General features: G+C 41.9%; 1 protein-coding gene, 1 non-coding gene and 1 pseudogene across 2 annotated transcripts in view; all 3 read right to left on the minus strand.

The window, feature by feature from the left end:
• The window catches only part of PLCE1 (phospholipase C epsilon 1), a 212,029-nt gene that overhangs the window by 65,492 nt on the left and 120,445 nt on the right, over window positions 1-26,092 (minus strand). The window contains 4 exon segments of the mRNA XM_045507381.2: window positions 4,129-4,804; window positions 14,590-14,795; window positions 16,623-16,881; window positions 22,123-22,268. Coding sequence (XP_045363337.2) covers window positions 4,129-4,804; window positions 14,590-14,795; window positions 16,623-16,881; window positions 22,123-22,268 — 1,287 coding nt within the window.
• Window positions 4,823-14,581, minus strand: LOC141579125 (small ribosomal subunit protein mS26 pseudogene; annotated as a pseudogene).
• On the minus strand, window positions 15,934-16,040 carry LOC123613176 (U6 spliceosomal RNA). The gene has a single exon (XR_006720522.2). It is a non-coding gene; the product is annotated as a U6 spliceosomal RNA (small nuclear RNA).

Below are 26,092 nucleotides of genomic sequence, written 5' to 3' on the forward strand. Positions count from 1 at the left end.
AAAAGACATTGTCAAGATAGTTAGAAGACCAGCCATAGACGGGGAGAAAAGATCTGCAAAAGAAACATCTGATAAAGGTTTGTTATCCAAAATATACAAAGAAGTCTTAAAATTCAGCAATAGGAAAACAAACAACCTGATTTAAAAAACGGGCCAAAGACCTTAACAGACACGTCACCAAAGAAGATATACAGATAACAAACAAGCATATGAAAAAATGTTCCACATCATATGTCATTAGGCAACTGCAAAATAAAATGCGATACCACTACACATCTATTAGAATCACCAAAATTGAGAACACTGACAACACCAAATGCTGGTGAGGATGTGGAGCAACAAACTCTCATCCATTACTAGTGGGAATGCAAAATGGTACAGCTACTTCAGAAGGCAGTTTGGTGGTTTTTTACAAAATTAAACATACTTTTACTTATGATCTAGCAATCACATTGCTCGGTATTTACCCAAGTGAGTTGAAAACTTATGTTCACACAAAAACCTGAAGATGTAGCAGCTTTATTCATAATTACCAAAACTTAGAAGCAACTAAGAAATCCTTCAGTAGGTGAATGGATGAATAAACTGTGGTCCACTAAGACAATGGAATATTACTCAGCACTAAAAAGAAATGAGCTATCAAGCCACAAGAAGACATGGAGGAAAGTTAAATGCATATTACTAAATGAAAGAGGCCAATCTGAGAAGGCTACATTTTGTATGATTCCAACTGTATGACATTCTGAAAAAGGAAAAACCATGGAGACAATAAAAAGACCAGTGGTTGCAGGGGCCTCAGGGAGAGTGGGGTGGGGTCGGGGAAAGAGATGAACAGGTAGAGCACAGAGGATTTTTAGGGCAGTGAAAATGCTCCATATGATAATGATGGCCACATGCCATCATATATTTGTACAAACCCACAGAAGGTACAACACCAAGAGTGAACTCTAAGGTAAACTATGGACTTTGGGTAATTATGATGTGTCAATGTAGGTTCATCCTTTGCAAAAAATGTACCATTCTGGTGAGTGATGTTGATGATCGGGGAGGCTCTGCATGTGTGGGGGCAAGAGGTTTATAGGAATTCTCTGTACCTTCCTTCTAACTTAGTGTAAAACTGCTCTAAAAAAATAAAATCTTTAATAAAAAAATTAATAGACCCATTTTAATGTACATATAAAAGAATCAGCCTTTACTGCTTTGGTTTTTCTAAATTAAGAACATCCCAACATGGGCCAACCTTTACTTTTAATGGAAATATTTTAGGACTGGAAAAGGCAGGATGTCTTTGTTTAATCTTTAAAGGAGACTTTCTGGGAACTAATATGTAGTATGAATCTTCCGTTTTATACAAAACAATAAACTTGTTTGGGATGGATGAAAGATGTACCTTCTATTTTTAGTTTGGGAAAAGGAGTATTGTGAGTGGAAGTACAGTCTCAGTTTTAGAAAACAGTTCCTGTGGAAGTTGACGATTAAGAAATTGATTCCTTAAAAAATATTCATACACTTTTACGTTTAGGCATATCTTTGCATATGATATCTTGAAGACTGTTAAACTAATCTAATCCTTCAAAAAAATCCCTTTTTTCCCTTAAGATGGCCAGAATCTGTTTCTGTTGCTTGCAACTAAAATTTATTGATAATCCTGTTTAACCTTCTCATCTTCTCAGATATTCCCAAATATATGGGTTCTCAACTCTGCCTATGATAACTTTTAAGCCAAAGCTCATGATACCAGTCTTTCCTCCACATTCCACATCAAATCTCTGCAGTTTACTTTCTTTTACTTTCCTGTATTCCTAGGCTTCATTACAAATGTTACTATTTCTTCTTGTCTTTTGCTTTATCTTCTGTTACTATTTCCATTAGATCAATTTACTACTACTAAAATACTTGTGTTTGAAAGTGTGCATGCATTTCATCATACAAGAGGACTCCAATTTCAGAAAAATTATTTTCTACATAAGTTCTTCCCAAACTGGAGATTAAGAAATACTCTTATAGGGCTGTTAATGGAAGTCTGGAATAAATCAGGATTTTTCATTCATTTCTTTAATTTATAGATACATTTAAGTGGGTTTCTTTTGTACTTGGGACTTCTCAGAGTCTTAAATGTGACTATTATAAGTCACCAAGAGAGGCATTTAGCATGATGCCTATTTGACCTTTTGTTCTCCAAGTACCAAATTAGCATCTTTTTGATATTCCCTGAGTCAATTTGGGAACTGCTCTATATGATGGGAAAATGAGTAGTCCGTTGATCTTTTTCACTTAAAAAAAAAAAGAGAGAGAGAGAGAGAGAAATCTTGAGTGTTTAAGACTGTTGCCTATCTCCCTAGGTAGCTTATGTAGTTCATTGTTCTGAGGAAGAACATCACCTATGTTTTCAGAAGTCGCTGAGGTATCTGGAGCTGTTTCGCATTTACACTCAGTTCCACGCAGGGGTGGAGGGACAGGGGCTGGGAAAAAAGGAGGGGTGTAGCTGAGTTTGCAACTGCGTAGGACTGCGTCTGCTCCTGGAGACTGCCTCTGTCTCTGCTCCAGTAGCACCTCCCACCTCTTCTCATCCCATCCATTGCTCATGGTCTCAGCTGGTACCTCCTTCAGCAGAAACTGAAGGTTGCCAGGGTAAATGAGAAACTAAGTAGACCTTAGATGTTAATTCAGTTACTTTGTGCTATAAGATTGGGAAGGAAACAAATGGAGCAAATAAACCACATAGGCTTTGTGACAGTGATTGTAATGGAGCTCAAAGACTTTGGTTTATGCCCAGGTTGAATGATTTTCATGATTCTAGAAAGCCGACAAATGACTGTAATTGAAAATCAATATTCACAATAGCTCTTCCAAGCAGCTGAGGGCACAGAGAGCTCCCTGTGGAGCAGACAGGAAGCAGGTATCTTGGTTTCCATTTCAGATGAGTTAACTAAAACTGGCTTCATGCTGTGCAGTATAATCGTGTATACAGGCCAATGGGCTTATTAATTAATCGAGTTAGTTATTCAGGATATGATCTCTATTCATAAATACTGCATGGATGTGGGGAAAGGGGAGAGAAGGGGCTGATATGTGCCTCTGCTAACATCACAGAGGGCAAAACGTTTTTACTTGTCAGAAACATGCCAGAATGGCAAAAAGAACATGAAATCAGTCATTTGAGTAATAGTTCTATTTGCTCTGTGACACTGGTAGAAAAGATAATTTTTTCCCCAAAAGACAGAAAAGCATAACAAAAACTGAATACCTTGTACAACTCATTTGACAATGCCACCAACAGGGTCATCTTATAGCGGGGTTTATGACTCAATTTCCAAACAACCTCTGCCTTCTCCCTCCACAAGTGTGCTACTCTGGTTATGCCTGTATCTCTTCTCACCACCTCCTGCAGCTCAGCCCTGCTGCCACCCTCAGCATTAAAGTTAAATTTACTGATAATTTAGGGTTAATGAAAAATTCAGATTAAGTCGAGACTAGGAGAAACTGCCTCCTATGGGCTGCTGCCACCACAAATTTGGTTTGGAAGAATTATAGGTATGAGTTTATTTCGCATTTGGGAAAGTTCCTTTTAACCTTAGAAGTTACAGTTAGGCAGCTGTACACAGTGAGTTAAACAACACTGAGAGTCATATAGTGTATTAGTGATGATACAGGATTTCAATCTCCAAAGAGAAGGTTTCCAGTGTATCCCTAATTAATAATAAAAGCACTCAGATTACAGTGCTTTCCATTTTCACTCTGAGTAAGTGCAAATGCTTATATTAACTTGTTTCTTTCCAGACATGAGAAGTACAATGACAGTGTCACTATTTTCACACAGAATAATAATAGGACCTACTAGGCGCCAGACACTATTCTTTATCCATATGAATTGACATTATGGCTTTACACATATTAACTCGGTTAAACATCACAGCCAGCCAATGAATAGGTATTATTATTATTCTCATTTTATACATTTGAAATTGAGGCACAGAGAGGTTAAGTAAAAGCTGTCCAACATCACTCAGGTAGTAAGTGACAGTGCTGGGAGAATGAACCCTGGCGGTCTAGTTGCCAAGTGTTTCTATAAGATTTATATCTTGAGAATTATGCTACTGAGGAGAGAGAGAAGGCTGCATCCCTTACCTGATAGAGGCTGACGTATTGCTTCCGCAGCCACTGTTGTCTTTGGTCAGGGAACTTCCTCATCTTTCTCACAGCTCTAGTGAGTTCCAACAGTCCGCTGAAGAGCATTTTAGCTGTGTGCTTTGGTGCCACAAAGTGCAATAATCTATTGTCTGTGGTTTGAAGCCCGTAGAGCAGTGTCACACCAGTCTCTGAGAGAGACATGTTACTCAGTTTGTTCTGAACACACACAGTGTGTATATCAATGCTAGGGTGTCCCATGTACACAGCCTTCGCTGAAAACAGATCCAAGACTCCCTCCGCCAGGCCACTTAATCCAGCATTGCCCAGTAATGGGAATTTGCCAGGTTCAGATGTATTAGTAAGTACACCAAGTTTTGCTTTAGCACTGGCTGGGGAGGCAGTGGTGGGCTTTATCCAGGTCAAGGTGCTATTGTCAGGCTGAAGCTGGAGGAAACAGCGGGCAGAGAGGTGCGTGTCCTGGTCATAGTGGATGACCGTGGCACCCTGCAGCAGGAACTGGTGCACATCAGCTTGGATGGACAGCACATACCATGGGATGAGCTCTGTCCCATGGTCAAAGGCCTTCTGTGGCTCTTCTGATCCATGAGGGTCCCATTCTTTGGGCTGCTCAAAGATGTCATTTTCAGAATCCAACAAATCTCCAATTATAAACCTGATGGAAAGAGATACAAGTTTGCTCTGCTTTATAATCATAAGTGAGAACAACACAAAATCTTTCACTGATTCTGGACACCATTTTTAATTTCACTATGAACTCAAATTAGCACAGGAAATATAAAATGCTAAAAGTCACAGAATGATTTTTATAGTTGTATTCTAAAACATATTTAAAAATGTCTGACCATAGGCTTAAAGGAACTACTAGATCAGTTATTGCATTTTTAATATAAACAATAATAAACTTCATCATTTATTAGTTTACCCTCTTGTGTCAGGAACCATGTTAAATGCTTTACATACATTTTTGCACTTAATTTGACCTACCTGCAAAGTAAGTTTTCTTATTCTTTTCTTTACCTAAGGGGAAACTGAGGTTCAGAAGGGGTAAGTAACTGGCTCCAGGTTACTCAGCTCAGAAGAGGCCTACCCAACGCAGGATTCTGATCTGCCAAACTCTAGCACGGGATCTTCAACACAAGGTTCATTGCCTTCTACTTGGTCATAAAAGTCATGACCTGAATACAATGGGGCTAAAATAGGCAAAACAAGACCTAATAAGTGGGCCTGAGAGGTGCTTCTGTTAAGAATAAAATACACCTAGTTCAAAGACACTCAGTGGGAAATACTGTCATGATGGCCAGATGAGCAAGAACAGCTCTCCTTGACTCAATCTTAGATTTTCACTTTATATGTGTATATGTGTACGTGTGTGTGTGTGTGTGTGTGTGTGCGCTCGCACGCGCATGTGGACATAAGGGACTCATCTGCTTGGGAATTTTTGTGTGTGTATGCGTGTCTGTTCCAATATACTTTACAAAAAAAAGGCAACAGCCCAGATTTGGCCCAGGGACTGCAATTTGCCAACTACTGCCCTTGAGGATACTCAGGAGATAACCTGGCTGTTAGAAGGGACTATGGCCCAATCTGCTTCTCTGTGAGATGGAAACTTCTAAGGTCTGGTGCTGTGCTGAGAGCTGTACAAGAGTGCAGAAAAAGGCACTGTGTGTGTAGGAATTTGACTACGTGATGGGTGCAGAGGCCTCAAAGTGAGGGCTGCACTGGAACAGGTTGAGCCTCCTTCATAAGAAATACCAACTGCTTAATTCCAGATCAGGCCCAACCCTCCTACCTCCATACACACATGGTCCCTGGGTGGGCACTGTCCTTCCAGGGCCCTCAGGAGCCCTTGTGCTGTGGCCTGATCATCAGCCCCTCTCTGGTGATGGCCCAGTTGTAGCTCTTTGGGGAATTCCAATGTTTCTTCCACCTGTGCCTCAGGTTCTCTCAGGTGATGAAGTTTTTTGCCTCCTCCTGCAGCTGCAGCGCTTCCCGCTCCTTGAGCTGCGCCCAGGCCTGCGCCTCTCCGGCCCACTGGGCCTCCTCTTCCTCGGCATGCCGCTGCTCCTGCTCCGGCGCCTCTTGCCGCAGCCGGGCTTTCCGCAGCTCGTGCAGCAGCCGGTTCTCTGCCTGGTTCCTGGCCATGAGCTCGTGGTGCTCGGTGGCATTCTCCAGCGCCTTGCGCCCTGCCAGGCCCCGGGCCCGGGCCTCGTGCACCTTCTTACGCACCTCCAGCCTGAGGGCGCGTACTGTCTGGCAGTACTGCCGCCCACGCTTCGTCAACACGAAGGATTCCACAGGATCCACCGGTGGCGGGGTCGCCACGCGCCCGACCTTGGACTTCGCTGGCGGGTCGTGGCGGGTCTTGCTGCCGCGCCGGGAGCAGCAGTAGCAGCCGGGACCCCTTCCGCGCGCGGACCTCACGCGTAGGCGGCTCAGCGTGCCCAGCATCGCGAGAACAGCCCGCCTCCCGCGCGCCGAGCGCCTGATCGGGAAATTTATCAGGTTGCCTTGCCTTAGTCGGGAACCTGGATTACCAGGGCCAGAAGGATCTTGGGGGAAAGTCAAGGGAGACTTTACTGCCTCCTTTCTATCTGACCACTTTGGTAGAAATGTACCCAAGAGAGACTCATTCTCTTCTAAACATGAGGAACTGTTTGTAAGGTCAAGCTTTCTGCTCTTTGACCCATAGACATCACTAGCAAAGTGGTGGATAAAATTGAAGAGCTGGTCCGTACATCCCTGGGAAGGAATATTCCCATCACCTTGAGGCACTTGGACAGCCACCTGCCTCTTGGCGAGGCATAAGCGGCAACACTGGGCTTCTGGACTCTCAGTCTGGATCCTGGTTCCTGAGCAAGATCCCACTCCTGCTTTCAAACAGCAAGAGATTCTTCTTCCTTGTCTAATATTAATAGATATTCTTAAAAAAGAAAAGAAATTCACAAGAGATCTCACAAATCTGATGGTCAGAATATCGTTTTCAGGTAATCCACACTGGAAACAACCCAAAGGTCCAGCAACAATAAAATGTATAAATAAAATTTGTTTTCATATAACATAATTATGCATAGCAATGAAAATGAAAATGCAATGGCTAACTACCTGCAACAACATGGACAAATCTTCAGCAAGACCTACAAGCATATATACTATATGATTACACTGATGTAAATGTAAATTTCAAACCCAGGAAAGACTACTATGCCGTTTAGAAAGGCATAATAGTAGTAAGATTATAAAGAAAAGCAAGATATATTATCATAAAATTCACAGCAGTGAATTTTTCTCTAGAGGGCAAGGTGGTGACATAATTGAGAAGGGAAACAAGGGGTTTAATGGGTGCTGGCAATGTTTTCACTCTGGATTGTAGTTATGCACGCATTTACTTGACAATTACTCAAATACATTAGTTTTTTTAAAAAATTAATTTTAGAATATTTTTAGATTTGTAGAGAAACTGCAAAGATAGTATAACCCACATCCAGTTTTCCCTATTACTGACATCTTACAGTAGGGTGGTGTATTTGACACAATTCATGAACCAATACCGATGCATCATTATTAATTAAAGTGCATACTCTGTTTAGATTTCCTTAGCTTTTTTTTTTTTTTAACCTGTTTCCCTTTTCTGTTCCAGGATCCCATCTAGGATACCATGTTACATTTAATTGTCATACTTCTTTATGTCACAGTTTCTCAGACTTTCACTGTTTTTGACGATCTTGACAGTTTTGAGGAGCAGTGGTTAGGTGTTTTGTAGAATGACCATCAATTAGAATTTGCCTGATATTTTTCTCTTAATTAGATGGGCTCTGGGGAGGAAGACCACAGAGGTAGAGTGCCATTCTCATCACATCATATCCAGGGAACATACTATTGACATGACTTACCCTGTCAATGTTGACCTGGCTGAAGTAGTGCTGGTCCTGTCCCACTGTAAACTTACTTAAAAAAAAAAAAGACAACTCCTTTTATACTGTCCTCTTTGGAAGGAAGTCACTGTGTGCAGCTGCAGCCCACACTTAAGGATGGGGAGTCCTGCTCTACTTCTTAGAGGGCAAGTATCTGTATAAGTTATTTGAAATTCTTCCACATGGGAGATTTGTCCCTTCTCCCTCATTTGTTTATTTATCATTTAATATATGGATTCACAAATATTTATACAATACTTGGGATTATAATATAATACTACTTTATTTTGTTGCAAATTGTTCCAGCCTAGGCCATCGGGAGTTCTTTCAGTTGGCTCTTGTGCTTCTTTGTCATAGCCTGATATAACCCCATTATTGTGGGTTTTTTTCTCCAGCACTGCTTTACTTTTTGGCACAAGAAGATGCTCCAGGCTCATCTTGTATATTTCCTATCCCAGACCTAGAACCAGCCATTTCTCCAAGGAGCTTTGCTTTCTTTCATTGAAGAGTGTTATTAGAAATCAAGATCTGGGTCCCAGGTATAAATCCATTCTTTCTTACACACTTTTCTTAATGTTACTTTTCACCATAAAAAGTGAAGAAAAAAAGAAAAAGGAGGAAAATCTTTTGTATTTAACTTAGCTCTGTCCCTCTGAAATTGCTCTCAGTAACAATGGAAAACCAATGCTTAGGTCTTCTGCATAATACTTCTGTCCATGCTTTATACATATGCATGGTGGTTAGGAACATGCCCTCTAGAGTCACCTTGGGTGTAACGTTTGGCTCCACTACCTCTTTGCTGTGTGAGCTAGTCAAATCACTCAACCTCTCTGAGCCTCACCTTTACTCATCTGTTAATGGCAAAAAGACAATACCCACTTAATAATGAGTAATAGTGAAGCTCAAATAAGATAATACTTGTAAAAAAAAAAAAAAAAAAACTCAGCACAGCGTCTGGCTCAGTGCAGTACACAATTATATTTAAGCATAAAAAGACCGAGGTTTCATCCTGTCACTTTTTCTTCCCATTTCCTTTTCTCTAGGCTAAATAGCCCAGCTGTTCCTCTAATGGGGCTTTCTTCAGGGCCATATCCAAGTTCTTTCATCTTTTTATTTCCTTTCTCTGGGACCACTTCCACATTCTCCCTGTCACACTTCTTGTTGTTTTTGTTGTTTTTTTAAGAGTAAGAAGGATTCAATTGGTGAGCATCAGTACCTGTGAAATGTAACACATGTTAATCTGGACATAGAACTTCTGCTTTTAATTTAGCAAGAGAAATGGAGTTTTGCATATTCCATTTAATTTGAGTTCTGAGCTAAATCAAGTATTTTCCAGTGAAAAACTACAGGCATAATGGAAAGTGGTATCTGGGAAGAAAAATTATGAAGCTTCTCTGGGGCCTGTTTCTGGTGCTCAGGGATGATGTAAGTTGGGAGAGAGAGGACACTGTCCTTCTTAGGACCAGGAGCTATTTTTAGAACACAAGAAGAACTAATGCTTGGTGTTAATAATTCCTTTAAAAAGCATTCTTCCAGGGACTAATGGCCAAGATAAGACTGACAACTGTTTGTAATGAAATAAGTTCAAGAAGGAAACTAGAAACTTAGATCATATGGTGAATTTTATGCACTTCTGTGCCTGATTCTCTTAGGAAACAAGTCTCTGTGGGTTTACAAGAAGGAATAAGGTGGAACTTAAAGAGCTGTTTAGGAATTAAATAACATTAACCAAATCAAAGATATGGTTTACCAGCAAAGAAACTACCTAGTCAAACTTAGGTCATATGCCTTAAGGAGAGGACCAAGGAGTGAAAACAATAGGAAAGTCTGTGTCTGACCCCAGAAGAGGCTCTGAAGCATCCTTCCATGAGAAACCATAAATTGATAGATGAACACTTTTTGTTTTTATGTATCCCAATGAAAATCTTGTATTAGAGGACAAGTGGGCTATTTATCATCCTGGTTACGTAGTTTCTTAATAATGTTGTGTTACTTCCTGCAAAATCAATATGATTACATAAACATGATTCATCAAGTGATAAGACTACATTTAATTTTGTAAGATAGAAGAAAATGCACACCTTTTCCAAAGGACTTGCTATAGCTGGTCCCTGTAATAAAATCCAGAGTTCTAAGCTTGCTTCTGGCAAATTCTTGCTTTTAATTAACCTAGCACCTTCCTCAACCGTAGGCAGCTTCTATTTTATGTCTGGGTAGTGTGAGGACTTCAGAGCCAGCCTGCCTGAGGTTAAATTCTGGCCCTGAGTGAAATGGCATTGCTGTGAGGAGTAACTAATTTAATATATGAGAAGTATTTAGCACAGTGTTTGTTCAAAAGTAGGCTCTCAATAAGTAATAGCATGTTAAATATTACTAGCATTATTATTGTTTGGATCGGATTTGCAGAGTCAACATCCTAGAACATAGACACCTAAACAAATACTGCTTTTCTGTAAAAATGGAGTCCAAGTTTCAAGTTGGCATTCAAGTGACAAACAAGCTTAAACTGAATGTTGTGCAGATAGTGGGAAAACAGCTTTCTTTCTTACAGGTCACAGAAGCAGGACTGGGTCTTGGTCAAGGGGACAGAAGTGGGTAGGTATCCCCAGTCCCAGGTACCCTCAGCAAAGCCAGAGTGGGGGTGGCAGAGACCATGTTAAGGTCTGGGCTTGGCGGAAGCAGTCAGCTGTCCCTAAAGAATGTTATGAGGTAGGTGTCCGTAAGATTGGGTCTTGTCTGCACCATCCTCAGTGGAGAATAACTGATTGGTTTCCTATGATTTTATTATTTTGTGTGGGCACGTCAGTGCATGTGTGTGTCTGGCAAATCCTGGTAACTATGATCTTTTCTCAAGTACTCTACTTCCTTACGCTTAGCTTTCTTATTTTTATCTCTGAGGATTTGGATCATCTTCCAGGCAAGTCTCTAAGGAGGTTGTTGGGGTAGGAGGGCTGTCTCCAGTAAGGGTGACTGAGGGGTCACCTCACCTAAAATGGTGACTGCTGCCACAGGTGCCCACACCTTAAGTGCCCAGCTTGGCATCTAAAGGGTGTAATGGCAGGCATTAATTACAATAGCCACGATTTATACGGCATTTAAAATGTAAATTGCTTATTTTACAGTCATCTCACGTACAACAACCCTATAAGGTATTCTGATCATTCCCATCTTGCAGATTAAAAAACTGAGCCTTAGGAAGATTAAGTCACCTATGCAGGTGACACATATAGTAACTGGTGGGGGTAAGATTCAGTCCCAGACAATGTGACTACAAGCTTTGAGCTCTTAATTATCTCAAGCAGCTTCCATTCTCAGCTTCTGTCTGAACTACTTATATCTGATTTCTCCAAATGTACAAATCCTTCTTAAGCTGCAGCATCTTAAAGAGGGTCAACAATATTGGTAATAAGAAGCTGCAGCCCCTATATGTCCCAGCACTCTTCTCTGCACATCTTAATTTCCATTTTCTTACAATTGTGCCACATGCAACTCTTATGCCTTCATGACTTACACATGTTCACACAGGCAAAGCTTATTTATTCTTCATGGTGGTAAATTTGAAAAGTCATTATTAATGAGCTTTATACCTTATATGAAATGTAATTGGAATGTTTTTAGAATTAAGATGTTCCTAATCTACAGGGACTAGAAATGAAAAGAAGCTAAGAGTTAGCTCCTCTACAGTGACAAGAAATGCCTTAAACACTGAAGAAGAAAAGATCCTGTTCTGCAGTTGAACACATGGTCAGGCTCACACCCCAGCTCTGCCAGGCATCACTTAGGAGAGTGACTTCACCTCTCTGGGTACCACTTCCTCATTTGCACAGGATGATGATGAGTTGGATGAGTTGGTCTGAACATCCTACTGACATTTTGAGTCTCTCAATCCTGTTCCTTTCCTGCTGAAGTCTTAAACCTTTTATGATCACTTTTCTGGGACTTCTGTGAGGGCTTCAAATGGGTTTTTGGGCAGGAGTAGCTGAGAAGTTTGAGAAAAATTATGAGTAGTCTACAGGCTGGATGAACCACAAGACCATGAGATTGTCCCTTCTTTCCTTGTAATTTTCACAGGGTTGGTGGCTGCCACAGGAATGGAGATTGGAGGTTATTGTTTGTAGAGTCCTTGTTTCAACCAAATGAACAACAAACCACACTTCCCAGGGGTTTTGGGATCTGGAAATCTCTTTTCCACATACAGCCTTGTGCTGGATATTTTAACGTGGGACTCTGGATCAGGAATGGATTCCGAAGTCCTGGCAGATGGTCCTGGAAACAGTGCTGATATAGTTTCAGTGAATTCTATTAAACACCCCCACACCTATCCTATGTGGTTCAGTGGTTCTTTTCAAAGTAGCAGTCACTTGGGGTAAGAACACTTACTGGTACTGAGGTACATAAATTTCAATATGACTTCGCAGGTTTTGTAAAAGAAATACTTGCATTTTTGTATTTTTTTTTTACCCCTTCTAAGAGTGCTTACAAGCAGAGTCTGAAAAATGGGAAGTGGAAGAGCAATGTTCTTAGGACGTAGATGATAAAAAATCATTATGGAGAGGACAAGGGAATAAGCAGAAAATTGGATATAAAGATTTCATGGGAGGTGATGAGATGAGGTAAGAAACTGATCACTGGACAGAATCCCAGACAAAAGGAAAGAATGGTAAATGGAAAGCTCAGAGGCTTGGTCTCTGAGACTCAACCAAGGTAGCATTCCTAAAAGTATTTTAGAAAAGCTGACACCTGTAATTTACATACACACCTATACACCCACACCCACACCCAGGGCCCCAAGTGAAAGCTGTTATAAAAAAGAGTCATATGAAATTCATGATTTTATCTATTCAGGGGTGATGTATCCATTATTTAAGGATTTAAGGAAGGAATTTTAGCCAGATATCAGTATGAGGAAAAGGCATGCTTCTCCCAAATATATTTGATTTTTCTCACAAATATTGTGAATCCTGATTCCCTCTTTCCTTTGGCCACTATCTCAGAACAAAATTTAGTCACTGTAAACATCATATAGTATATATTTCTGTATGTTTTATTTTTTCCGATCCTGTTTTCCTTTTTCTTTAATATCTTCAATTATTCATATTTATTCTTATAAGCATCTACAAAATCCTTTGTGGGAGGATGTAGACATATACATGATATCTATATATAGAGATGGGTAGATAGAGTTAGATACAGATTCAGGACTTAGATGGCTATAAGATGCGTCTTTGTGCTTATTTGTAGATGGTCCTTTCTCTTTATATATAGAGTGGCACTAATGTCAGCAACAATTGTGAGAAAACTTTCAAATAATCTTTGACCTGAGATACACTTAAAAAGAACAAATGGTTGCAACTTAGATGTGAGACATTTGAGCTTTAGGGATGAGACACTGTGGTAAGGGCAGTGATGATTAATCTTTGAGCACTTGGGTCCTCTATGGGGGAATGAGCTATGAAGTGAGGTTTGGAAGAAAGTCCAAAGCCTTTGGAGAAATCTGGATACAGACTTACCTCCTTGAAACATAATAGCGTTAGAGATTCAGACACAGGCATTCATTTCTGTGTTTACAACTGATTCTAAAGATCTAGCGCTACAATTCCAAAGAAATTGTTTTCCAAAAACACTGTCCCCCTTCCCAATGAAAGCTCCCACACACACAGATAACTGGGAAAGGCTTTGCAAAACAAACAGCAATGTCTCACAAACGCACATATGCATGTACAAGGACTCGAGGACAACTTCAAGGTATGATTCATGAGTACTGAACACAAATAAAGCCTTTCGTGGCCAAGATGTCAAAGTCAATAGATGTAATAGTTTTGGATGGTGTTCAAGGATTCCTCTAGCTGGGCCAGGCTCTGCCATTTGAGTGGGGCTTCACCATGAGTAAATGGCCTTGAAGAGATGCAATGCCTGCCCCAAGACCACTGATTTCTGGACTTCTTATCTGGTTGTGGGTCAAGTACGCATGTCTGGCCAGACTGCAATGCCTGACAATACACAGCAATTGGAACAACTGAGCAGTCACAAAGCTGCAGAGGCCACCTGAAAGTGAGATCCCGAAACCACCTGCCTTAGAATCATCCAGAGGTCAGGGGAGCTGCCACAATACTGATTTCTGGGTATGACCGACTCCAGCCCTACTAACTCAGTATATTTGATTTAAAAATATGTTAACACTCACCCCTCTGCCCCACCCACGATGAATAAAAATCATTCTTATAGCAGCTATGAAATAAATAAAGGATCATGGTTCTAATTCTGAAATTTAATTTGTTACATTTTTAGAAATGGCAGGACAGCTCTAGTTTTTAAGAAGGGATCACAGATAGCAAGAAGTTAAATTTTAGAACAAAGCATCCAGATTAGAAAGGTAAATCCTAATTCAGAATTGGAAAAATTTAAAGATAAAGAAGCCCAGCTTACGGATAAAGGTGGTGGGTTTTTATGAAATGTCGACCTGAAACCAAACTGGAGTAGGAAAAAGAAGAAATAAGCAACCTAACTTTTAAAATGAAAAACTTACTGCCATCGGGCTTTATCCTTCAGGGAATTTTTCCTAGAGCTGGTCCCCTCACTGGGGCTGTCCTCCTCCTCCGTCTCCAGGCTTCGACTGCAGCTCCTGATGATCTGGAAGATGCTGTTGACCGTGGACTCCTTCTCCAAATTCTTTAAGCCATTTTGTCCCACTCGTTGTAAGAAATTATCTTGTCCACTGTAATCGGCTACAAACTACAGAAAAACATACTCAGAATTTGTTTTTGCAACTTCACACACTACATCTGAAGAATCTACTTGGCTAAGGGAACGAAATCATAACAGTCATAAATAATGGCATTTGGGCCTATTTTATTGAGGGGGGAAAAACAGAACCTCCAGGAAAAACATTTTTCCCTTTCACCACATGAAATATCCAACTCACTCTTGTTTCCACTAAGACAACTTTAGTCCCTCTAGGAATCAACACTCCACTTCGAATTTACAACACAGAAAGCAATATTATTTCAAGGTTCCCTAGGGAGAAGATTAGCTACTTTATGGAGGAAGGGCAGGGTTATTTTATCCTCGTAGTGAGAATTGAGAAAAACCACGACAAAGTCTATTATCCTATGGAACCAGATAAAATGCCTGGGGCCAAAGGAAATGGTTGAGAAAGGGTAACGTTTTGCTTTATTTTCCATATATCCTATTGTAACACATGGGCTTCCTGGTGGTTTGTAAGCTCTTATTGTCTGTATTTGTGATCAGGAAGTTTCTCCCATCAGAGGTGAGAGGGGCAGTGAGGCCATGAGATGTGTTTCCTCCTCCTGAGAGGTGAGGGAGCCAGTGTGGGTGCAGCTTGGGGGGCTTTCTATAAGCTTTCGCCTCCATTTCTTGCACCTTTAATCCCCCTTAGAAGCCAGGGAGCTGTAAACCGGTAGTGCTGCCGGCACCTGTCAGGGGCTCTTAAGTCTTCCGGATTCCAGGCAATGCTTTGGTTCCCAGGTGACCTGGAAGAGGCTGCAGTTTTAAAGGAGTTTTCTTACTGCCACTGAGAAGGAGCGTGTGTGAGTGTGAGCCTGTGTGTGTGTAAAGTAAACAGTGGGTGCTGTCACCATGGGGAGAATGAGTCTAGATTTGGGTGTGGGACTTCCAGGTATGAGATTCTTCAAAATTCTCCATAAAGTTCTTCCCTTTTAGTTGCTTTTTTCTTTTGTGTGTGTGTGTGTGGGGGGTAATTAGGTTTATTTATTTATTTATTTATTTATCTTCTAAACAGAGGTACTGGGGATTGAACCCAGGATCTTGTGCATCCTAAGTTCACGCTCTGTCATTGATCTATACCTTCCCTTTCCTTTCATTTCTTTCTTGCTTTTTTTTTTTAACATTTAAAAATATGGAATGCTTCACGAATTTGCGTGTCATCCTTATGCAGGGGCCATGCTAATCTTCTCTGTATTGTTCCAATTTTAGTATATGTGCTGCCGAAGCGAGCACTTCCTTTCATTTCTAAACACCATACAGAGGTTTCTGTATCGTCTTCCATTTCTCAGTGCCCAACGCCCTGAGTCTGAGCTCCCATGGTCCTCTCCACTCTGGGGATCAGGAACGAGATGCAAATCAGCCAGGGAGAAAAGAGGCACTGATTGTCCTTAGAGGGGGCACCAGCTTCCCCAGCATCCTCCCACAAAGGAGGAAAGGAATGGGGGCTCTGACCTCCCCCAAGTCTTTCTTCCACTGATTCAAAAAAGTTACTACTCTCGTATCCTCTGCACCCAGACATTCCCACCCAAGAAGAGAGAAGTCAATCCCATCAGCCTTTAAAAAAAATCAGAAAACAACCCCCATCTGTCCTTGTACTTACACATGGTCCCATTAACGCTAACTCAACAACATGAAGCCCCAGACAGTGCTAGCTGGCCTACTTTTCTCTGGAACTCCCAAGGACTCAACTGTTATCCAACACAGCAGTGAGAGATGATAACGCTGGGCTCAGAGAGCTCTTTTCTGGCTTCAGTGAGTGATGAGCCAAGTGGCAACAAAGACTCTCTAGACCACGAGGATTTTGAAAGGCCTCACCTCTAGAGTTTCTTCTTGGGAATTGTACCTCGGGCAAAGCTTCATGAGGCCAGAGGCTCCGTCAAGCACCTCGCAGAGCTCCTTAAGAAACACGCCACAGAACGGGACCACCTTACAGCCAGGGATGTGCAGCGCTCGCGTTACCACCTTCCTGTACTCGCAGGAGGATTCGTGCTGGGCCATAGCGTCCTTCAGGCTCCTCATGGTCTCCAGGTCAGACTGGTCCATAAACTGCCACATTTTTAAAACTTTTCTTGACCTATTGCAAGTCAGTGACATATTTTTTAGGCCAAAGGAGAAATAATGTAACTTACAGTAAAGAGCCTAAATGTCATACAAATTCATTCTTTCTGTTTATGTTTCCTTTATGTTTTAATACTCACATCTCCACCTATTTCCCCACATGATGTGACTATTGCTTTAATAAATTGAAGCACAAAATTAAATAGGACAGATACATACAAAAACATGTGTGGGAGGAGTTAATTTCGGAGGGTGGGCGCTGAACTTCAGTTTGAGTTTCTCTGGTTTCCCAAAAGGGAAAAGTCGTGGGTAATATGGTTTCTGCAAATATTTACGGAGGCTGGCTCACAGGAAACGTGTTCCATCCACTCCTCCTGATCTCTGAAATGTTATTGGATGAGGCCAGTCCTGCAGTGATACATATGAAGTCTATTTTGGCTTCTTTTGTCAAACTGCTTCTACTGAATCCAGCTTTGACATTAAGTCATTAGCCCATCTTGAGGGACATTATCTTAAAGTATTATTTGCAGAACAGAATTTGTTTTTTTAGATGATGATGTCGTTCTATTTTACTTAAATTAAAAATTTTTTAAATTATTTTTTGGGAGGAGGTAATTAGGTTTATGTATTTATTTATTTTTTAAGTGGAGGTACTGGGAATTGAACCCAGGACCTCATGCAAGCTAAGCAGGTAATATACCACTGAGCTATACCCTCCCCTTGAAGAGGATGTTAAATGAGACTTTTCCTATTTTGAAACTGCTGCTGAGAACAACAGGTGACATTGAACCCCACCTTCTAAAAAGAGGCAGTGGGTGGTCACCAGGAGACCCAAACTGCCCTGCCCTCAGAGGTCTCTCAACCTCCATCAGCAGAGGAACTGGACCTGAGCAGCCAGGTAGGGAATGCTTCTTTGGCCAGGGCTGTCAGGGCGCCATATGTGAGAAGGAGGAAATCACCCCAAGTACAAGGGCTTCAAGGGAACTCTATGGAGAGGCTGACCCGGGTCCTGGCAGTTTGCTGATCACGCACACTTGCTGCTGTGTGACTAGGAAGCCTAAAGAGGAAATGCTGCCTGGAGCCACGGGATGGCAACATGAGGGAGAAGGTTCCAGTGGGCGTGTCCTGCATTTGCAGAGTCTGGGAGGACAAAATGCTGAGTGTTTCTGCATCAGGAACAGATACTGAAAGGCATTTGGACCCGAGCTGTCTTGAAAGGCCTGCCTGCCAAATGAGGTGACCCTAGTGGAGTCTGTGAGGGAGGGACCTCCAGAACCAGAGGCCAGGGGGCAAGGACTGAGTGGTCGGTCAGGCCAGAGGGTGCACTGCCCCTACCAGGTGATGGTGCAGTGGGAGGTCCCTATGGGACAGGAAGTGGGGGAAGCTAGAGCAGGTAACTAGGAAGAAACCCTGAAAGCACCCCCACACAGCTCTCTGTGGGGGCATCAAGGCCAGATCACAGCTGCCCCAGTCAAGGAAGACTTTACTCCTCCCCTCTTCTCCTCTTCTGCTCACTTTTTCTGCTGGGACCCTGAGCTGGAGGAAAAGGAAGAGAAAAGGTAAACATATCTTCCCACCCTATGGTGGCTTTTGGAGACTAGTGGGGCTGGGAAGTGTGGGGCAAGGGTGAAGCTTTAAATGAGAAGTTGAAATTTTCCTTTCTATCAGACTGGATTTTAAAAATTATTATGTAATATCTAAGATATGCAAAAGACAAAGAAGTACAACGTGACAAACATCCATGCATCAACCTCTCAGTTTGAAAAATAAAACATTAATTAATATGGTTGAGGCCCCAGCAGATCCCTCCATGTCCTCGTCCCTCACCACAGGGGACCAACTGCAACTTCAGAGTTCTTTCCTCACAACTGATACCTTCCCGACACAGGTAGATAAGCAGTTTGTAGAACTGTTTGTGTGTCTTTAAACTTTATACAAATGGTGTCACACTGCAGGTACTTGCAGGCAACCTGGTTTTTTGGCACATCTGAACGATTCTGAGATTCCTTCGCGCTCCTGGGCATAGGGGAATGAGACTGCTTATTAACCACATGAGAGATCAGGAAAGATACAGGATCCCCCGAGGTGTGATCCAGAGTCTGGGAAGGGAGAGCCAATTGGGCAGGTTTGAAAGACAGTGAGGTCAGAAAAATAAAATTGTCTCCTGATTTCACCCAACTAAGTCCAGCCTGTCCTACAACGGGTTCCTTATAAGGTGGTGAGAATCCTTTTGGGGGCATGGATTGGAGGTTTAAATAAACGGAGTACCATGAGTGAGACACAGTTCTCATTATTTATTCACCCTTCTCTCCGTGAGTAATGGCGCAGTCATGGAACGCTGGGGGGCAAAGACAAACCTCAGCAAAGATCAACGATCCTTTGTTAGACTGCAAACTGGCACTTTTAAAAAACTTTTATTTCTTTTTATGATCATAAAAGTACTAGATGCTCATTGTAGACGATCTGGAAAATACCCCAAATATCGAAAATCCACCCATAGTTCTTCCATACACAGACAACATTAGGTATATTTCCTTCCAGTATTTACTCCATTTGTGTCTGTCTAGTCTAAATATTTTATAAATTTTGGTTAAATATTGCTAAGGTTATTAAGTACAGACAGTTTTGTTCCCAGGTAGTTTGACATATTATGTGTTGTTTTCCAATCATATTAAACATTTTTCATATATATACCATTTTTGGTTGCTAAATAATATTCCATTGTATGGGCATCATGTTATTTCCTTCATTTTTCTCTTGGTGTTCATTTGGGTTATTATTTAAAAATTGAGATATAGTTGACTTTTGGGTTATTTTATGTTGATACTAAAATTGAGTAAATATTGTTATATATAATTCTTTGTACTAATTGTTTCCTAGAAATAGCTGAGAATTTATTTTGAGGAAACGAAACAGACAGTCTATAGAAAATCCAAGTCACTTAATAAGGTTGTACCCTCTTCCCATCTAATTGTTTAAAAAATGAAAAACTTCAGTTATATTGGTGTAGTTCAATTACTTGTAATCGAAATATTTTCAAACCTGAAAGTACACACACAAGCTCTGCCTCCACCATCATTCCAACATAAGGTCATCTAGCAACTTACCTCCTGGATATGTTGTGAATATTGTATATTGTTCCAGCCAAAGAGCAAATACATCTGGTACTTTTACCCATCTATTTGTAAAGAGCAGTTCAATTTTAAGCCAAATATAGGAGCATGAAACTAGGGGCAGTGGGTCTGCGAGGCACAGGAATCAATGTTGAGGTTTAGCTGGTTTGAGGTTATTGCTCACCTAAGAAAGAATTACTTGGCTTTATGGACCTTTTGGATTTCGAATTCAAACTAAGTTGGGTCTAAAAGACACATTCACTCAAGGCTTCCGCAGGTCATTCCTGAGGCCATCCTTGTATCAAGAGAATCTCTAACACATGGTATGTGGCAGCCCTCCAGGATGGCCTCCTGCTGCAGTGCAGTCCCCAACCACCATGGACCAGTGCTGGTCCTATGTGACCAGTGCAGTGTGTCAGAGGTGACGGTGTGTGACCTCTGAGGCCAGGGCAGAAACGGCACTGCAGTTTCTGCCTTGCTCTTTTGGACTGCCCACCTCGGAGGGAGCCGGCTGCCATGCTGTGGGGACAGTGACATCCAGAAGAGAGGAAATGAGGTCCCCAGACAACAGCTAACAACAGTTTGCCAGCCAAACCCAAAAGGATAAGCATCATTAAAACAGAACTGTTTTATCCCAATGTGATTTTTTTAAGAGAAAAATAGCACAAGTTCTTTGTAGAAGATTTATTACAAAAAGAACCAAGTCATCTGGATATAGCCTTCTATTCTCCCCATAGTTTTTCTGTTTCTCCTTTTGAGCTATGCCCAGTGCATTTGTATGACCATATTAAATGCCAGTGACAGGATCATTTGAGTTTATTCTTAGTTAAGAAAGTTCAAAAGGACAAAAAAACTTTCCAACTCAGAATTTTCCTCTCAGCTTCCAACCCTGAATCCCTATGTGGGGCCTGGAGAATCAAAGGGAAAAACCTCAAAATATTTTTAAGCAAGATCTATTTATAGTGAAAATCCTCACTGGGAAGGTGAAGCTCAGACAACAGCAGCAATGATGGGTTCTCTGGAGCCTAACTCCAGACAGGACACACATGCTCAACACCTGACATTATCTCACTAAGTCCTCTGTAAAGGGGTAGGTGCTTTTCATTATTGTCCCCATTTACAGATGAAGAAACTGAGGCTCAGTGAGGTCAGGTCACTGGCCCAGATTACACAGCTACTCCATGGGGGAGCCAGGATTTGGTTCCCTGTTATTGTAATTTGACCACCCACACTCTTCTTCCTCACTCCACACTGCCACCCCCAAGAGAGAGGGGCCGTTGCTTTACACAAGGTACCTTAGGCTGAAAGGGAATAATGCAGGAGGCTTTACTGATGGAATGGTGATCTTATTATTAGCTTGATGGAGAAAGTGTAAGAGCAGGATATCATAGAGGTTAAGGGCAAGGGCTCTTAAGTCAAGGCTGCCTGCGTTCGCATCCAGCCATGCCAGGTGACCTTGGGTGAGTGGCTTAACTTCTTCTGACCTTAGTTAGAAGTTTCTTCTTTTGCATGGTGTGGGAATAATAACAGTATCTACCTCAAAAAATTGTTCTGAGAATGAAAAGATTTAATGCCACGGAGTATACTTAGTCTGATACTTGACACGTAGTAAGTGTTCGGTAAAAATGAGAGCTATCTTTTTCATTGTTGTTGTTTTATGGATTATCTTTTTTTTTAAACTGAAGTGCAGTTGATTTACTGAGAGCTAACATTATTAAATGATTATTATCAATGTTAGCCACTGTTATTATTAAGGGCAGTCAGCGGCTGGGAGTTTATAGTGCTGGAGTAATTCGTAAGGCAGAGCTGGGAATAGGCAGATAACAGTGGGGCTTACAGGGCAGGCAGGGGAAGAAAGTCCGTGATGGGGTTGATGGAGTTATGCAATCAGATACTCAGCTAGGCCAAGAGTATGGGATCAAAGCAGACACAGCCAATTAGGATCATGACTGTGCACAGGGGCTGAATTCTGCAGCATCTTTGAGGGGCAGGATTGTGGCACTAGCACAGGAGAATATATCTCCCCCAAATAATCACTACCCATTGCCTGGTTTGGGTAAACAGGGTTACCCAGGCAATTACATCAGCGCCCTTCGGCTGGTAAGAAGAAACCCCCAGATCAGCCTACTCCCCACTGCCCATACCTGAGGCCAGCCAAGAACTCCATGACGGCGTTGTAGTTGCCCATGTTCCAGCAGCACTTGGCCACATGCACCAAGTACGAGAAGACTTCCCGCTTCTCCTCCATGGAGCCCGCCGTGAGGATCAGCCACGTCACCCAGGAGCTCACCTGGAGATGGAGAGAGGCGTCCACTGAAACCATGCCCTGGAAGCTTGATACATATTTTTTCATAAGAAAAATGTCTTTTTAAAAAAAATCAGTTTATTAGGAAAGGAAGGACCTGGCCAAGAGACTGACGTGAAGCTCTAGCTTCATCACCGCTTTGTGATGGGATTAACCCTCTCTGTGTTCTTCATCTCCATCTTTAAAATGAGGCTGCAATATAACCCACAAAATCCTTTCTCATCGATAAAATTCCATGAGACCATAAGAAAATAAAGCCCAAGATTAATATTGATTTAAGTATATCTGACTGATGGAGCAAGATTAAATGTAATCAATGCACTTAGCCCTTGAATGACAGTCCATTCGTCAAGTAGTAAAACGTATATTAAGTGAAAAAATGTAAAAAATTTTTTTGAACTATCTTTCATAAATACATTATCTATTATGTTCCTCAAATGACTAAATGATGAGAACCAATACAACACTTATTATATAACTGTTCTAAGCACTTTATATACATCAACTCACTTTTCTCTCACAACAATCCTAATAGTCAGGGACTATAATTATCCTCATTTTATAGATGAGAAAACAGAAGGACAGTGGGCCTAAGAGACTTGCTCAAGGTCCCCAACCAATAGGTGGCAAAACCTGAATTAAAACTGAGGGCTGAGCCACAGAGGTGACACCATTAACCACTCACTACCGCCTAATGTGTATACATGAAATCTACTGTTCTCCTGGATCGAGGCTTAAATTTAGTCTAATGTGACTTGTCTTTTCTACTACATAGCCTGGAATATAATATTTAATAGGGATCTTCTACTGAAGTCTCCCCTTTATGAACGCTGCCTCAGAATCCTCTTAATCTCTAGGATTATTCTGCTGCTACCTATACTTTGGTGCTTGGACACTAGTGTTCACTTAAGTTACTTTCCCATCCTGGTTAATGTCTGGGCTGATAAGCTTGGTTGTTAACAGATCAAAACCTTGATCTTGACCCCATCACGGTCCATTAGTTGTACGTGGTTCAGCAACAGTGATGAAACCTGGAGAGCAACTCACTTCCCTGACCTGAGTGAGAGTGAAGCCTGAACGGAGAGTTCATGGTGACCCATGACAACAACCGCAGGGAGAAAAGAGTTCAAGGTCTAAAGCAACCGCTTCCTTGACTCTCTCCCAACCCCAAATAAAATGAGAGGAATGAACGGCATTTCGTGTTGGCAGCAACCACAAAGGGCAGTCCAACCCCATTCTTCCCGACCAGGAATCTAAGGCTCATGGGAGAAGTGACTTTCGGAGGTCACAATTCAATTCAGTGTCAAAACTAGGACTCCCAGGCTGGTGCTCTTTCATCTAGTGAAGGGAAGCTAATTTTTTAAACTTGGCACTGGTAGGTCCTTCAGAGCACTCAGTAAGAGCTGCATGTTTGAAAACAGAGCTGGAATCAAAGGAGAAGGTACCGAGAAGAGTACCAAGAAATGATTAAAGAAACGAAAAAAAAAACAGAACAGAAGAGAACGATGCTAAACACCTCTTTCCTCTCCCTACACAGAAACAAAGAGGGAAATAGCAATGGGGAATTTCAGTCTGAAACAGGGTTGTACTCTGGTACCAGCCAGGAGCCCTGTGTAATAATCTGTCTCTTCCCTTCTGAAACTGGCTGCAGTGAAATGTGATGAACCACCTGCCATCCCTGAGGCTGGTCTCAGCCCAGTGGGCTCCGAGCAGGTACCTCTGCTCTCCACCTGCCCTGGGCGTTGCTGGGCTCTGGTGAAACATCAGGAGAACAGATCTGGAATCAGACCCCTAGGATGATGAGCTGGGGTCCACATCATCCTACAAGGAATTCAGAGCCTCTTGGGAGAAAGATAACCATTCACCTGATCTCCAGGCACCGCCTTGAGCACACAGGAACCCTCTGGGATTCCCTGAGCCACCCCTTCTCCTGCAGCTATGAGCAAGCTCTGATCCACTGTCTCCATGCCTGTCCCTTCACCTGGTTACCCAGTGAAAAGTCACCTTTGTGGAACTCTGGCTCTCTAGAGCAAGGAATTATTTTGCCAGTGGGGTCATGGTTACTTCCAGCCAATTCCTCCTTTGGTGTGATTAGCTTTTGATAAGCCCTATCCTACTATAAGATCATCAGAAAACACTTAGAATCATAACATCATTGACTCTTTGAGCTAGACATTCAAACCCATCTCCTCACAAATAAAAATGAAATCCTGAAACGTTAAAATCATTCCTGAAAGACACCCAGTGTGGGGATAACTCAGTGGTACAGTGCATGCTTAGCATGCATGAGGTCCTGGGTTCAATCCCCAGGACCTTCATTAAAAATAAATATATAAGTAAATACATAAACTGAATTCCCTCCCCTCCCCCAAAAATAAATTTAAAAAATTAAACGATAAAGATATACCTATTAAAAAAAAAGACACTCAATGCATTAGTTCTTGAGGCCTCTGGCTATATTCTTTCTATGACTTTAGCTCCCTTCTTATTGAAATTGACAGCTAATCAGTGTCTCTGCAGAGTCACTGTTCTTTCAGGCTATTCTGGTACCACACAATGACTTATTAGCACAGTGGCCTGAAAGGGTTAATTTATCTTCCCCTGGAGAGACCTGCTTCACAGAGCAGGCACAGACCGTCACGTGGTTTGTGCCTCAAACCTGATCACACAACCAGATTTATTCCCTATCAGTCAAATCATTTTCCATATACTTTCCCACAATGCTAGGAAAAAAAATAGTGATACCATATTTCACATGGAAACCTAATTTAAACCAACTGTTCCATCTCCGAGTGTGTGTCCCCAGGGCTTGGTTACTGAGATTATGTAAGCACTGTTATCTCACACACACACACACACACACACACACAGACACTTACCCTCCAACATCTGCTAACAGACTTCAGGGACAATTCTTATTGTGGTCTAATGTATTCATAATTCTACAGGCATTAAGTCATGAGAGTGTCACCACTAATTATAAAAAATAAATGATACAAAAAGTGATGACACAAACTTGGTCATATTTACTAAGCAGACAATGGGATGTATTGCCAATCCAAAAAGGATTTCAGGACACTGAAATCACACAGGAAAAACATACAAATTGCACACGTGTACAGTACTATGATTCAAGAGTAGGGAATCACTCTAGAGTAGAAAGGTGTTAAATGTGGCAGATTATTTTGCCTTACTTTCAAACTTATTACTTATCATTACATTTATTATTTTGCCTTACTTCAATGGTCAGCACAGCATGGAGAGAGAATCTGGCCCCCAGCCCAGTTCTTTAAGGGTTCCTCCCAGAAGCTCTGTGCTTACCCTGATGACCCTGACCCCTTCCTACATGCCTACAGCCCCTCCACAATCGCTCCCCCAGTGTTTTTTTTCCTTCCTCCTCTGGCCTTTCTCAGTACTCTTAGGCCTAGCTGAAGTGAACAGCCTGCTCTCTCATCTCGTGTCAAATACCTTACCGGCATCACACAGGCTCAATTTGGGAGGAATGATCTTGCTCCATTCAAAACCACCTTTCCCTGGTCCACCACGTCTTGCCTGCGTCCTTTGTAGAGCCGAATCCTCACCCCAGCCCTTGAGGCCCCTGTCTGTTCTCCAACCTCACTCGGCCCTCGCCACACCCCTGTTTCAGGGAGGTGAACTAGGCTTTTCCCTTCTTGTGGATCTTGTACTGGTTGTTCTTTCTTTACATGGGAAGGCTTTCCTCAACCTACCTTTAGTTTAACTAATGCCAACTCATCCCTTAGGCAGAACTGTGCTTAGACCTGCAGTCAGGATCCCTGCCTGGGCCCCAG

This window comes from Camelus bactrianus, chromosome 11 (genome assembly GCF_048773025.1).
Source record: "Camelus bactrianus isolate YW-2024 breed Bactrian camel chromosome 11, ASM4877302v1, whole genome shotgun sequence".
Lineage (NCBI taxonomy): Eukaryota > Metazoa > Chordata > Mammalia > Artiodactyla > Camelidae > Camelus > Camelus bactrianus.